This window comes from Siphateles boraxobius, unplaced genomic scaffold (genome assembly GCF_051911475.1).
Source record: "Siphateles boraxobius isolate OS27281-9 unplaced genomic scaffold, OSU_SipBor_1 5, whole genome shotgun sequence".
Classification (NCBI taxonomy): domain Eukaryota; kingdom Metazoa; phylum Chordata; class Actinopteri; order Cypriniformes; family Leuciscidae; genus Siphateles; species Siphateles boraxobius.
Window position 1 is genome coordinate 32,005,152 of NW_027509141.1, and position 15,658 is coordinate 32,020,809.

At 34.9% G+C, this 15,658-nt stretch overlaps 1 protein-coding gene across 11 annotated transcripts in view; it reads right to left on the reverse strand.

Moving 5' to 3' along the window:
- The window catches only part of cacna1da (calcium channel, voltage-dependent, L type, alpha 1D subunit, a), a 102,446-nt gene that overhangs the window by 37,625 nt on the left and 49,163 nt on the right, over positions 1 to 15,658 (reverse strand). For 9 of the 11 annotated variants that reach the window (XM_077203926.1, XM_077203921.1, XM_077203929.1 and 6 more), the window contains exons 8-20: positions 13,985 to 14,151; positions 10,171 to 10,245; positions 8,051 to 8,138; positions 7,929 to 7,955; positions 7,203 to 7,363; positions 6,867 to 7,092; positions 5,845 to 6,052; positions 5,646 to 5,766; positions 2,677 to 2,767; positions 2,549 to 2,582; positions 2,435 to 2,465; positions 2,231 to 2,357; positions 1,233 to 1,362 (exon numbers count right to left, since the gene is read on the reverse strand). In XM_077203926.1, the coding sequence (XP_077060041.1) occupies positions 1,233 to 1,362; positions 2,231 to 2,357; positions 2,435 to 2,465; positions 2,549 to 2,582; positions 2,677 to 2,767; positions 5,646 to 5,766; positions 5,845 to 6,052; positions 6,867 to 7,092; positions 7,203 to 7,363; positions 7,929 to 7,955; positions 8,051 to 8,138; positions 10,171 to 10,245; positions 13,985 to 14,151 (1,486 nt within the window). The remainder of the gene's footprint in view (positions 1 to 1,232; positions 1,363 to 2,230; positions 2,358 to 2,434; positions 2,466 to 2,548; positions 2,583 to 2,676; positions 2,768 to 5,645; positions 5,767 to 5,844; positions 6,053 to 6,866; positions 7,093 to 7,202; positions 7,364 to 7,928; positions 7,956 to 8,050; positions 8,139 to 10,170; positions 10,246 to 13,984; positions 14,152 to 15,658) is intronic. The other 2 variants (XM_077203927.1, XM_077203931.1) reach the window with 1 other exon arrangement.

Here is a 15,658-nt window from a genome sequence, read left to right on the forward strand (position 1 = left end):
TATCCTAGCAAACATCGTAGGTTATGTCATAAGTGAACGTAAACGGTCGAGAAAGAGGACGCATGTGTACAGTATCAGTATCTTCGATCCGTGCATTATGTCTTAAAGTGACAGCAGCCTAATATTCCTCCCATCTGTGTTTTTAATGTTAATCAAACAACAAAAGACAAAAAAAAATCACTCACTGCTATTGACTGAATAGCTTTTGTTACTTTAATAATGATTAATCTTCATTTAATTTATACAGTGAAGATTATATGCAATGTTATTTTACATTTGATTACTTTCTGGACCTGAAAACTACTGATACCTGAAAAACCTGAAAAGCACTGTTTATATTTTTTTGTATCTTTGCTCTATCATAATTATTTTGTGCTGTTGCTTGTAGTTTGATTATTTGTTTTTATTTTCGTTTTTTTTATTTGACAGTACCTTTTTTCTCTGAACATAGCACATACCGAACCGTACCGAAATCTTGAAAGCGCGATAAAAACCAAACTGAATTATTTGAACCGTTACACCCCTACATTTAACCCTTTTAAAGGGTTAGTTAAGCCAAAAATTCTGTCATTTGCTCACCCTCATGTCGTTCCAAATCCATAAGACTTTTGTTCATCTTCAGAACACAAATGAAGATCTTTTAATGAAATTTGAGAGATTTCTGTGCCTCCATTGAAAGTCCATTCACCCAAAACACTGACACTTCAAAAACTTCAAAAAGAGATTGAGCAGTTTAAGAGACACGATTGCTTTATATGAACAGATTTAATTTACGTTTAACTTAAATTACATTGATCAACGATAAAGACAGAAATCTCTCCGATTTCCTTAAAAAATATCTTTATTTGTGTTGCTAAGATGAACAAAAGTCTTACAGGTTTGGAACGACATGAGAATGAGTAACATATAATTACTTGTTAACATACTTGTTTTACTTTATCTGTAAATGCTTTGGAAAGCTATTATTTAATCATACAATTAAATAATAAAAATAATAAATGTAGGTTTTTTTATATTTACAATCGGAGTACATAAACTACATAGCTCTTAACCATAAACAAAACAAATCAATTAAAAACCCTTGCACTTATGCTTTATCATAACACTAAACTTTCGAGGACAGTGTTGTTTTAGTAGAATATATTGAGTATGAATATGTTTTGAACATTAATGAATAATGTGACATTTGCAGAACCAAATAGCTTTTGTATATATATGCAAGTTGTACTCACGATATTCCGGGCAGAGAAGTTTCTGATTGGGTCCTCAGCGGCCAAGGAGGCGGAGCTTAGCATAATGAACACGAGGATGAGGTTGGTGAAGATGTGGTGGTTTATCAGCTTGTGGCAGGCGACTCGAATTCTACAGACAGACAGAGGAGGAGACACTGAAAAACATTTTAAACACTATATGTGTGTTCAAGACCCAGAAGCATCTAATGTACAGAAAAAAGGCTTTTCTAAGCAATTAAAACAATAAAATAATTTGCCTTGTGACTTTATTTAGTCATTAGAAACATGGATTTAATAGAAATGCAAAAACAACAGTCTGACGCTTGATCAGGTTTTTCTTATACTGTATTGTCCAAAACGATTAACTAATGCTGTGGTGACACATTAATGGCAACTAAAATGAACATCTGAAGAACAAATTTGCCATGTTTTTGAGACAGGCTCTGTTCAAACAGAAGTCTAGTAATTTTAATGAAATTAACAATGTTGTTAATGTTTTTGGTAATTGAAAAAGCTGAAATAAAATATTAGATTAAAAAAAAAATACATTTCAACAAAAATTTGAAATGTGGCCTTAAGATTAGTAAATAATAGAATTAAAACTAAAACTGAAATAAAAATAAATTAAAGCTAAATAGAAATTCAAAAAAACTAATAAAATGACAAAAGCACATAAAATTACAAAGACAAACTAAAATGAAAACTGAAAATATAAAAATAAAACTAATCCACAATATTATCAAATACTATATTCGCATATAAATAATGCTCAAATAAAATGCTAGCAACACCAAGTCATGGATTTGATTCTCAGAGAATGCATAAATGGATATGAATACCTTGAATGCAATATCAGTTGTTTTGGATAAAAGTATCTGCCAAATGCATAAAGTAATGTAAAAAGACTGATTCAGAAATGAAGTGTGTAAAGGTTTACATGGGTCTTTGTTCCTATCTAGTTGTGTGTATGTTTGAGCAGACATCAATGTGACACATACGGGTTTGTGTTGCTAAAGATGAAGAACGCACTGCCCTCTGGGATTGGAGTGATTTTCTCCTTCTTAACAAGCTCTGAGATCTGTGGACGGGGCCCTGCAGGAACGTCCGGCTCTTCTTCCTCCTCTTCTGTTACACGGACACGATGATCAGGACAAGTATATAAACAAATCTTGGATATGCAAGGACATGATTTAGTTCTTTACCTGCGTTTTCCTTCTCATCCTCCTCTCCAGCCTGAAGGAAAGAAAGCAACGCTATAATATCCTACTACTAACACAAAAATACATAAAACACAAAAACAGGCACAGACTAGTTACCTTGGCATCATCTTCATTTTCATCAATTTCCTCACTTGGGAAAAAAAGGCACGAAAACAAGCACTGTAAAATGCAGCACACGAGCAGTGCAAACTAGATCCAGGCCTTCAATGTTTGATTTCATTTACCATTTCTTCTTATCGTCGGTGTCTGTGTTCAGAGACTCCGCGTCTGCAAGGTTGTCCACAGCGATAGCCAAGAACACATTCAGAAGAATGTCTAGGTGTCAATGTGTTAAGTAAACCAACAGCTTTACACTGTAATGCTCATAAGAAAACAACACAATTTTGCAATGCAATACAAAATGCAATTCTACCAGAGCTCAATATTTTAAGCTTTTTCACAATTTTCAATATACTGTATGTCTTGACATTATGAAATAGCAAACTACAAAAAAAGTTACTGTTTGCAAACTGCTATATACTGAACCAAAACTTCTTTAATTGTTGGTGTCATTTTTGGAGATTGACAGATTACGTCACTATGAACTGTGGGAATATGAAGCAAATAACAGCAGAAAGATTTGGAATGATATGAAGATGATTAAATATTGGGAGATTTTATGATCAAATCTATTTCTTAAAGCTAAAAAACTTCATAATTTTTAACTTTATAATTAAATAAATGTTTTCATTACATTTAATTTGTACATTGTCTACACATATGCTACATAACAAACAAACACTACCATTCAAAAGTTTGGGGTCTGGATTTTTTTTTTTATGTTTTTGTCTCTTTAAGTCTGTTATGCTCACCAAGGGTGCATTTATTTAATCAAAATACAGTAAAATATTGTGAAATATTATTTCAATTTAACATAACCGTTTTATATTTTAATATATTTTAAAATGCAATTTATTCCTCTGATATAAAAGCTGAATCATTACAGTCCTCCAGTCTTCAGTGTCACATGATCCTTCAGAAATCATTCTAATATGCTGATTTGCTGCTCAAGAAACATTTCTTATTATTATCCATGTTGAAAACAGTTGTGCTGCTTAATATTTTTACAGAAACTGCAATATCCTGTATCTATATATATATATATATATATATATATATATATATAGGGGTGTGACGGTTATTATATAACCGTGAGACCGACGGTTATAGTTAAAAACCGTCATTAGAACTCTATAACTGCCAAAACAGTGTTATTAAAATATTTTTTAATAAAAAAGACTCCGGGGGGAAGTTGTATCAGCTGACGAGGGAAACGGAGGCGGAGTTAGTGGTGCTTCGGAGGCTGCTACTGCTGGAGATGATTCGGGAGAGGGATTCCCCCTCCCAAGAAGAGAAATCTTGGAGATCTCCTTAATAAACGGAGGTCTGAAATCTCTGCCCCTTTACCGATCAGAGCGCGCGATGACACAGAGTTAACCCGCCATCTCCATTAGGGCTGTGCTCAGAATATCGATACAACGAACTCCTGACGATGCGCGTATCAATACAGTCGTTCTTTTGAATGTAGCCAATTCAGGGCTCCAATTTCGGCACAAGCCCGGCACAAATTATGTATTGCGCATAATTTTAATCATTCCCGCAGGTCTCCCACTTAAAATTCGGGAAATTCCCGCAAACATTGATTCACTTTAGCATGTAGGTTGTATTAGTAAATTAATCCACACAGATTATAAAATCAAATCAGTCATTTTAAAACTTTCTGAAAAACGTAATTTCACAAACAGCGCAAGTGTTCAGCGGTGCTGTGTCTTCTCTCTCTCGTCTCTCAAATGGGTTGCAGAAGGCAAGCATCAAGCGCTGCAGGTGGCGATACTACACTCTTGCGTTTGGGGGTCGGGACATGATGAAATATTCACTTGCACAATTGGACCAGCATTGTATCGTAACTAACGTTTATCATTTGCACGTCTTTTTAAGTGTTACCAGTTTAAACATTCAAGCGTTTTTAATCTATTCTGTAGCCTACTCGCACGCTCTAAGAGATGTTTTCCCCCGCATGACGACATTTGACTCACGTCATAACCGTCATCACCAATTCTGAAACCGGCACACCCCTATATATATAGTAACTAGGCACTAGGGTTCAACTGCCTCATTCAAGATAAAAACAGTAATGGGGCGGGACTTAACTCTTTGATTCTAGGGTAACATCCCAGGAACTAAAACTACAAACTTTTCTCTTGACTCCAAGATAGTTAAAAACTAATCTACAATTAGCCGAACAATTAGGCTTACACCAACATGTCTAACGTCTAAGAAGATGAATTGACTCCTTAAAGCTGCAGTCTGTACTTTTTCCTCTTTGTCGCCGTCTCTGTTCAAAATCTGCAATTTCAGTTATTCGCGGGAAATTATCAACTTTACGTGGGTATTGCCTCGGCACGGCACAGCACGGATGAATCCAATAGTTTGAGGAGAATGTGTGGCTGTCAGTCACCGTGCCGATGTGGATACTGTCATTCAGAATCACAGATTTAAAAAAAGCATTGCAGTAATTTGCGCTGATTAAATATAACGATCACTTATATCACGTCAAACCGTGCAAATTATAGTTTGTTCTCAAATTGTTAATGTTAACAAAATCAGCATTGCGTGACTATATTTAATGTCCCTCCGATATTTATCCTTGTTTTCGAATGGGCCTGGTTGCGGTCTCTTTTTTCCAGTAGCCACTCTGAAGTTTGAAGTCTTTCGAAGTCTTTTGATGTCTCATTTTATAACGGGTGAATCTCCAGTTGTCAATGGTGATTGTCGTTTGAACCGCCATCTAATTGATAAGTTTAATTTATATCAAGTGCTGTGAGAAAAGGCTATAAATCTCCACCTCCAACATCCTCACACGCATTATAGCCTACTAGCCGAGACTTCTTCTGTATGTGTACAGAAGTGACGTAATGACGCAAAGACATGCTCGAATTTCCTGCAGAAATTCACCAGTACCACTGGAATTAAAAACATTATTACAAGCTTACCGTTCTGAATAGAGCGAAGGCAAGCTGATAGTCTTGAACACTGTACTTGCTCAAAAAAAGTTAACCCAAAAAAGTTACGGACTGCAGCTTTTTTGTCCCTTTGTTTTTCTGTTTCCTTTTTTGGCTTCTTTAGGAAGTCAGCAGCAGTAAGAGGAGGATACAGTTTCCACAGATGAAGAGAATGATGAAGTAGATGCACACGATCATTCCTGACGATGATGGGCCACCGTATGCCATAATTCCATCGTACATGACGGCATTCCAGTCTTCACCGGTCAGAATCTGAGAACAACATTGTTACACATGAGCAAACACATATCCCATTAAAATAACATTTTAAAAGAACAAACACATACACACCTGAAACACAGTGAGCAAGGCCTGAGGGAAGTTGTCAAAGGTGCTCCTCTTCGTTTGTGTCTCGTCGAAGTTAAACTTGCCGCCGAACACCTGCATACCGAGGAGGCTGAAGATGATGATGAAGAGGAAGAGCAGCAGCAATAGAGATGCGATGGACTTCATGGAGTTCAGCAGAGATGCCACCAAGTTACTGAGAGACGCCCAATGACTAAAGGCAAAAAACAAACTGTGTAAAAAAGTGTTCTGAGCCCTGCGAAAATTTCTTCTTTCTTAAATGAAATTCTGTCAAAAAACAGGATGAACTATAAGTGCCCCATTATTCTTTTTCAGATATTACCTTTCATGCAATGTGTAATATAGCTGTTTGTGACTGTAAAAGGTCTGCAAAGTTTAAAAGATTAAAGTTTATGATAATTGGGGCTATTGTCTCCCAAAAGAAACAGATTCGGAACTGCACATTGCCATAGTCTCATTGGCTGCCCGTGAAAAACGTCTATTTTGACCCACAAACACTGTAGATGTAGCTGAGGCCTGGAAGAGTTTGGTTTGTGTTGTCGACATGTCGAGAAAACGCTGTTTTCTGCGCTGTTAAAGCAAATTTACTTCACATGCACCTCCGAAGAATGAGGACCTGTGTTAGAATTGATACAGTAAAAAACAATGGCATCATTATTGATAGTATCTCTATCAAGTGCTGAGGAAGCCTCTGGAGCTGAAATTCAGATATGGCAATGGGTGTTTCATTTCTGACATGTGCTGTAAGTGGTAGACCAATCACAACAACTGGGCCATTTGACCAATCAGAGCAGAGTTGGCTCACAGAAAGGGGGTGTTTAGAGAGACCGAATCCTTTATCATACCATTTCAGTCACTGTGAGAAAAGTATATTATGAGAAAATTAAAGTATTTTTTGAAGTTGAATGCATGTAAATCTATTGTAGAAGACCTCCAAAACAAAATTAGGAACCTTTAAAATAGCATAATAGGGGCACTTTAACAATTTTCATTTTCCGATCCCTTACCGTGTGACTTTAAAGATCCTGAGAAGTCGTACACATCGAAACACTGAGATGCCGAGAGGCGACATGATCTCTAACTCCACTAGGATCGTCTCAGTGATGCCACCGCACACCACAAAGCAGTCAAAACGATTAAAGAGAGACACAAAATAAGACTGCAGGCCCAGACTGTACATCTTCACCAACATCTCGCATGTGAACAGGGCCAGCAGCACTTTATTGGCCACGTCTACAAGAGAAAACCAATCAGGGTCAGAAAAGAGAGGATACAGTGAGAGCATGAAGCAGTCATGATCTTTTACACTCATTGCTTTGAGTACAAATACATGCAGAGCTCACCCTGTACTTGTGTGAGCCACATGGGCTGGTTGTAATGTTCCGATGAGATGGTCAAAGTGTTGAGGAACACCAGGATGATCACAAGCCAATAGAACGGCACAGATTTCACGGCCAAACGACAGTTCCTTCGACACAACCGGTTCCAGCGACGCCAGCGCCGACTGAAAGAGGAGGCAGTGAAGTCAGACAACATAGACACAAGAAGAAATGAAAATAGAATGATGCATTTAAAGGAGAGATTGAACACTAGATAGAACGCCTGCATTCTGAATAATAGACGTTAGAATGCAAGAGAGAGAGAGATAGAATGCTAGATATACAGAATGTTAGACAAAATGGTGGGATAGATAGAACACTTAAACAGTCGATGGAGCGCTAAATAGAACAATAGAATGCTACTGTAGATAGACAGGATGCTAGAACTAAACAGAACACTAGAATGCTGGATAAATAACATACAGACAGAATTACAGGACACTAGCTAGAACACTAGATAGAAAGGACACCACAACGTTAGAATACTAGAGTACTTGACAGAACCCTAAAGTGATAAAAAGAAAACTAGATAGAGCAATACAATGCTAGTCTGAATGTTAGAATTTAGATAGGTATGCGTTAAAATGATAAATAGAGCAACACTACACTAGAAAAATATAATAATGTAAATACATGCAATAACATGTAAACAAACTGACAATAGCATGTACTAATCACATCTTTACTGACCTGCACTTTGATTTTGAAATTTTTTGACTGTAAATTGAAACAAATTGTAAAGTTAAAAAAGAAACAGCATATTGATACAGCATATTACAATGATTCATTACTGATGATTTTCATTTTCTCACCATGTTGGGCCACAACATGTCACCTTCTCTTCTTCTCCTTTCTCATTCTCTGTATTCATGGATTCGGTCTCACTCGCCGGCATACTCGCTATTGTGTTACAAACACAAGGTTCAGCACACACGCATTAAACCACTCAAAACACACAGTTCAAACATTCTCAGTCAAATTTAGTGGACAAGAACTTGACAAGATTGTTTATCTTTCTGAAAAATATTCAACAAGAAAGATGTAATTTTTAAATGCATCCTTAGTGAAACAGAGAAATTCTTAAAAAAATATAGTGTTGAGGAAGGAAAGCTAAAAAATCATACATATTTTCTGTGATAAATAAATTTTTGATGATGTATGAATATAAGTCAGTATAAACACAATTTCTAAACTCTGACATTAAGATGTAATCTGATCTTGAGCCTTTGGTTTCCCAACACGTGACTTTTTGGTGACACTTTACAAAAAAGTTGTGGACAATAGACTTGTGTATGTTAATGCAATAGATAACATAATTGGACAATGATTGGATTCCAACGTGCAAGAGCACCACGACGCATGCGTGTTGTATTGGCACTGCTGCGCATTGGAGATTAATATTTTGTAATATAGTGGATAAATTATGTTTTTTTGCGCAAACAAAGCACTGACGTGTCTTTGGAAAATTGAGGTTAAACCACTGGAGTCACATGGATTATTTAAAAAATGTCTTTACTACCTTTCTGGGGCTTGAAAGCTGTCAATGGAGGGACAGAAAGCTCTCAGATTTCATCTAAAAATCTTAATTTGTGTTCTGAAGATGAAGGAAAGTCTTATGGGTTTGGGACGGCATGAGGCTGAATAATTAATGAAAGAATTTAAATTTTTGGGTGAACTAACCCTTTAATATTAGTTAATACAAATGTTCATGTGCATGTTAGTGCACAGTGCATTAACTAATGTAAACAGATACAACATTTGATTTTTAAAATGTATTAGTAAATGTTGAGATTAACATTAGCTAAGATTAATAAATGCTGTAGAAGTATTGCTCAATGTTCATGTTAACTAATGCATTAACTAATGTTAACAAATAAGACCTTATTGTAAAGTGTTACCAATTTTTATAAATAAAAAAATAGCTTAAATATACAATCTTGTTGAATTTCACCCCCCTCCCAAAAAATAAATAAAATAAAAATACAAGTCCTGAACGAAAAAATAACTTTAAAATGTAAAAATAATGTAAAACATTAAAATTAGTGCAACTCAACATGGTTTATGTTTTCGTCATTAATTTACTTCCATACTAATGTTAAAGCAGAAAGTCATAATGTGAAGTGTTTTTATATGACAGCTCAATTATAGTCAGTCTGTATCTGTGCTGAGAGATATTTACAGGAATCGAATTAAAAGGCCGATAGTTCAATCATGACTTGAGTAATGGTAAAACAAAACGCCGCTTTAGGCGAAAAGTACAAAATGTAAGTTCTGCTCAGCCTTCACATTCCTTTAGGATATACGGATAAATTCTGACAATTCCAAAGACAGTAATAAGCGAGTGTGATCAGACTTTTTGTGACTTCTCTATAAACTGCTGACCATGAGCCTGGTGATCTGGGTTTAACCTCATTTCTATGTTAGAAACTCGCCTCTCACTATTTTAAAGTGGGATTTTTTAAGTTGTAGAGACGCTGCGCTCCCACTCCCGCCGGATCTGATCTCTGACTCACTCTGATTTTGAGAGAATGACAATGAGAAGACTAAATTAGTACAAGAAGGTGGAAATGGGCAAGCGAGGATTTTGATAACGCTAATGCTGAGGAAAAACTGTTGGGTACAAACAGCATATAGGCTCTGACGACCATAGAGAAGGAAAACACACACATTTGCAAAGCACAAGTAGAGCATTCAAACACTATAGCATCTGCAAAAGCATCACACACATAGACATATTATTAGCTTCACAACATACTTCCAAACAGGCCAAAACAGGGCATTTGTGCCTAAGTCAATGAGTAATACATATCTCTTTTCAAAAGAGAGCCTATTAAACAAACTCTATGTAAGGCTTCTAACAGGTAATATTCATAAATATCATCAAGTAATCACACACATATGAAAGGGACAGAAGGGTGGGAGGGAGATTTACCATGAGTGTCAGAGGACTGGCTGAACCAGCCAAACCCTTTCTTCTTCTTCTCCATGAGGCTGGCCAATGTAACCCCTTCATTTCCCATGCAACCAAAGCCCATGCATGATTTACACAGCACAGCACAGCCGTGGCATGGTCACGAGGGCGAGAACGAGTAGCCACATCGACACAGGTTAAAGCACGGGAACAAGAACAGCACCAAACACAACCATTAACAACAGTAAACAACAACAACGACAACAACATCAACATTGAGGCAACTGGTCTGCTGGATGGGAGCAAAGGATGAAGGGTAGTTAGTTAACAGTGAGCAAGAGCAGGTTATTAGGAACAGGGTGCAATGAATTCAATGAAAACATAGGAACATAGTGAGGGTCCAAATGTTGAGATTCGATGGTGCAGATGTTTGCGTGTGTGTATGATATGAAGCTGACCTCTGACATCGATGCCCCCCACATACATGCATGGAAGTTCATCAGTTCAGAAAAAATAAGTTAAGTAAAAAAATGTCACTGATTATATTTTTGAAACAAATCTTATTATTTCTCACAGTGCTCAATTGCATATTGCTATTTCTCATGAGGCTGCACAATTAATTGAATTAAACAACAGTATGGCCTTGAAACCACAAAAAGTGGTACGAATCAATATGGAGATGAAATTGTTTGCTTGGAGATTCAAGCTATTATTTATACTTTGTTGTTTTTTGACTTAGAAAATGAACAACCATTTTACTCCTAAATTTACATCTAAAATCATTAGAAATATAACAGGTACATGGCCAACCAATTAAATAACAAATAACAATAATTAATTTTTTTTTATATGTACTTTTATGCTGTTTTGTGATATCTAAGCAACAGCAATGAGATGTTGAATATTATCATATCAGTTCAAATACAGTTCCAATCCCAAATTAGCTGCAAATGATGACTAAATCATGTCAAAACAAAAATCTTTTTTAATCAATGTCTTTGTCTTGTTTTCAGTAAAAAATTTAAAACAACCCATAAAAATAGGGTCCAATGTGCTGCGTTAATATGATGGGATTTTCCATATTGATTTTTGACCCATATTTAGAATCCACAATGCATTGTGTTGTGTTTTAGGGTGAAAGGAAATGTTCAAAACATTAAAAGACAATGTGATGGCAGAAAATTAACAGAACTTTATCTGTTTTTCTATTAAATTATTATTTAGAGTTCATTTATATAATAAAAACCAGCATATTAGAATGATTTCTGAAGGATCATGTGACACTGACGACTGGAGTAATGATGCTGAAAATTAAGCTTTGCACACAGGAATAAATTACATTTAAAATATATTAAAATAGAAAATATTTTAAATTATAATAATATCTCACAATAGTGTATTTTTGAGCAAATAAATGCAGCTTTAATGATCTCAAAATTTGAATAGTAGTGTATAAATTACACAATTTTACATATAAATTACAACTTAAATACTGTAGGTGGCAAATATAACTAAATTATTAATATCAAATGTTTCTAGACATTGTGCTGTTCATTGAAAAGTCAAAGTATTCTTTATTAAATCTATAATAACAGAAGTAATATGAGTTTATTTATAAAACTTGTTTATAAGTGCATTTTGTTTTCATATGTATCATATATATACAGTATATATATATATATATATATATATATATATATATACATACACACACACACTGTATGTGTGTGAGTTGTTTTAAACAGGTTTTACTGGAAAACAAGACAAACATACTGATTAAAAATGGAAATAAATTCACTTCTAAGAGATAAAGCATTCTGTGAACTTGTGTGAGCGGAAACAGAATTCAGCTTGACTTTCCATTTGCAGAATAAGTTCTGCATAAATGCTAAGCTTTCCAGACGAGCGACTTTCATGGGTCTGTATCAATCAATTATAGCAAAAAAAAAAAAAAAAACTTTCAGAATCCAATCGGCTAATCTAACCACTCGCGTCCTCTCGCAGAACTGAGGTCAGTCAGAGAGCGGCTCGCTGGAGCTTCGGTGACAGTGGAAGTCAAAATCTGCTGTTACTGTAGCAGCGGCTCCAACCGCTCAGAATCATGTGTGCTGCTTATATAAAAGGGATTAGGATTAGTCCTTATTTTGCTTCGTTTCTCCACTTGACGCCCTTATGAGCAAGCTCCTCTCGTTCAGTAGATACCGGACATACAGACTGACTTACATTCAGCTCATTAAATGTCACTTTTAGACAATTCTTGAAAACAGTGACTTGATCACAGTTAAATTGTAAGCATAATCAGACCTAGATGTCGGTCCAGTACTGTACTGAACCCTCTGACCTGAAGATCTTGGACTTTGATTGACAAATCTGCGGTTCTGCGGCAGAGGCAGCACTCGTGGCGTCAGCGCTTGCTTACCCTTTCCTCAAAAATACACCAGAGGCAGCTGTTTCGGTTTGCTGACGTCTGTTCGGTGTCACGCTGCAGTTTGATGGGCATGACGGGACAATTAAAGACGGTTCAGTGGCTGCTAGAAAAAGTTGCAAAGCTTTGGTTGAAACACCACCCTTAATACAAGTCTGAAAAGTGCAATTCAGAAGTTCACTCACTGAACAAATTTCATTAGTTCAACACTTAATATAAATGATTAGTTGTGACTAATCATGGCTATTGATTCCTTGATATGCTGATTGTTCGTTACTGATATATGACATTTTTCTAAACTAAACAAATACTGTAAAAACAATCAACATAGGCAGATTTTAATTCTGTCATTCAACAATCTCAACCACATTGTTTTATGATAACTTTACATTGATCGACCATTTTGTAGGAGTAAATTAAGGAATTCTGGGAAATGGACTGTTGCATAATATGAAAGTTGAAATGCAATGCATGAAATGCAATGCAAAAAATGAAATGCACTACTTTTCAAAAGTCGGGGTCTGTACAAAGGTTGCATTAAATTGATCCAAAGTCACAGTAAAGACATTTATAATGTTACAAAATATTTATATTTTAAATTAAATGCAGTTTGTTTGAACTTCTATTCTATTGTTTGTTTGAATACTTCTATTCATCAATGAATCATTGTTTCCATACAAAAATGTAAGCTGTACAACTGTTTTCAACATTGAAAATAATAAGAAATGTTTCTTGAGCAACAAATCATAATTTTAAAATGATTTCTGAAAGATCATGTGACACTGAAGACCGGAGTAATGATGCTGAACATTCAGCTTTGCATCACAGGAATAAATTACATTTAGAATATATTCAGTTCTTTTTTAAATTGTAATAATATTTAACAATATTACTGCACTTTTGAACAAATAAATGCTGCCGGAAAAAAAAATATCCCAAACTTTTAAACAGTAGTGTATATATAAATTAATAAATTACACACAATTTTACATATAAATTACAATTTATTAAATTTACAGATAAATCACAACTTCTATACTGTAGGTGGTGAATATTACTACATTATTAATATCATCAAATGTTTCTGGAAATAGTGTATTTCAGAAAAGTCAAAGTATTCTTTATTAAAAAAACTATACTTACAGAAGTAACAGGATTTTTTTTATTCAACTTCCTTAAATTCACATTTAAATTGATCAAATCGATCCTGTTTGCTACACTTAATTTAACTGAAATTCATGAACTAATTTGCGATTTAAAAAGCATTCTCAGCTCAATTCTGAATCCTGACTTGAAATAACTTTCTACATATGGACTGTATAATGTGTGCTTAATAATTGTGTAGGTCCTAGTATCCATTTAAACGTCCCTCACATGGTTTCCTGTCATGTGCTGTATTCAGGTACTCACGGTTGCGTTTGCTCTCCTCTTCATCCTCCTCATTCTCAGGGTCGATGTCTTCAGCCTGTGTGATCCAGTCCAGATAACCCTTCAGATCTTCCTCCAGCTGCTGTTTCTCCCGCAGCTTCTGGAAATCTCCACGAGCCTTTGCCTTCTCTCGCTCTTTAGAGAACTCTCTGGGTTCAGGAAAACAGTTTTACCTTCAGTTCACTACTAATCATCCAACATTTAAATAATACTTAACCTAAACCACACTAAATGTCTAAATGATTGCATTACATACTACTTATACTACTACGTACTTTAGTTTAAAAAAGATGTCACTTTTCAAGCATAACATTTCACAAGATGATACAGTATGAAAATACAATATATTATATATTTTGAACAGATATGTGATTTTTAAAGTTTTACAAACAACATGTTTACACCTGAATATACACGTATTTTGCATTATTTAAAAAAAAAACTTAAAAAAAACAATTTATTTAAGGTTTTCTTAAAATTACTTAATTCATATGTATAATTATATGGACATTGCTAATGTTGTGATGGAAATGTCTATTAAAAAAGAATATATATATATATATATATATATATATATATATATATATATATATATATATATATATATATATATATATATTGATTAGCAATAAAGAATAAAGCATATTTGGTATCTCTGAAACATAAATCTCTGAATGTGATTTCAAACATTTACTGAATCAAATAGAATTCAGTTAAACTAATTAATTACACTAAACCCACAAAGGATCCGATTAACGTTCAGAATAAACTTTCCACCATGACAAAAACTATTCAGATTAGATTTTACCATCATCAATTCCAAAACACTTGGGTTTTAGATGGTTTTATAACATGACGATACTGATCTGTTTCTTGAATAAGTATAAATATTAAATATATATTAAATATAATGTATAAATGTGATGAAATATTATAGCTAACATTTTAGTTCAGGGTCCAATCTCACTACTAACTAGTTGCTTATTAGCATGCATATTACTAGGATATTGGCTGTCCTTATAAAGCACATATCAATGCCTTATTCCGCATGACCATATTCTACATTACACAATCCTATTAAATACCTAAACTTAACAACTAACTTACTAACTATTAATAAGCGAAAAGTCATAGTTAATAGTTAGTTAATAGTGAGAATTGGAACCTAAACCAATTCTCACGATTAATGTGCATGCTTACCATATTTACATATATCTAAACGTACAGTAAGTGTAAATGTTTCAGCGTCCTGCCAGCAGGGTGCATGCTTGTCCACAAAGGACCAGGAGAAACATCACATAAACGCGCTCGCAAGGTTACACGACGTGTGTCGCATCCTTAATAAAATGTCAGGAGCACAAAAATGGAATCTAAACCTAATTTCAGAAGATTGTTCGATCTGCGAATTGTATATGTTGCACCACGGGCACAGCGACTCTCGTGGGAGAATATTAATAACCCTGCAGCTCGAAGAAAGCGCTTGTAGGACTTGCGGACACAAGAAGCAGATTCATTTCACCCTTCCGGAGGAGGTCAGAAAATCTGTGCCCTTCTCTGAAGGAGATGTTATCTTTCTGATTTAAAAAAAAAAACCTAAATAACCATTTCGAATTGAGTCACCTTCCTCTCCTCCATCTACCCTTCCTTCCTCTTTCT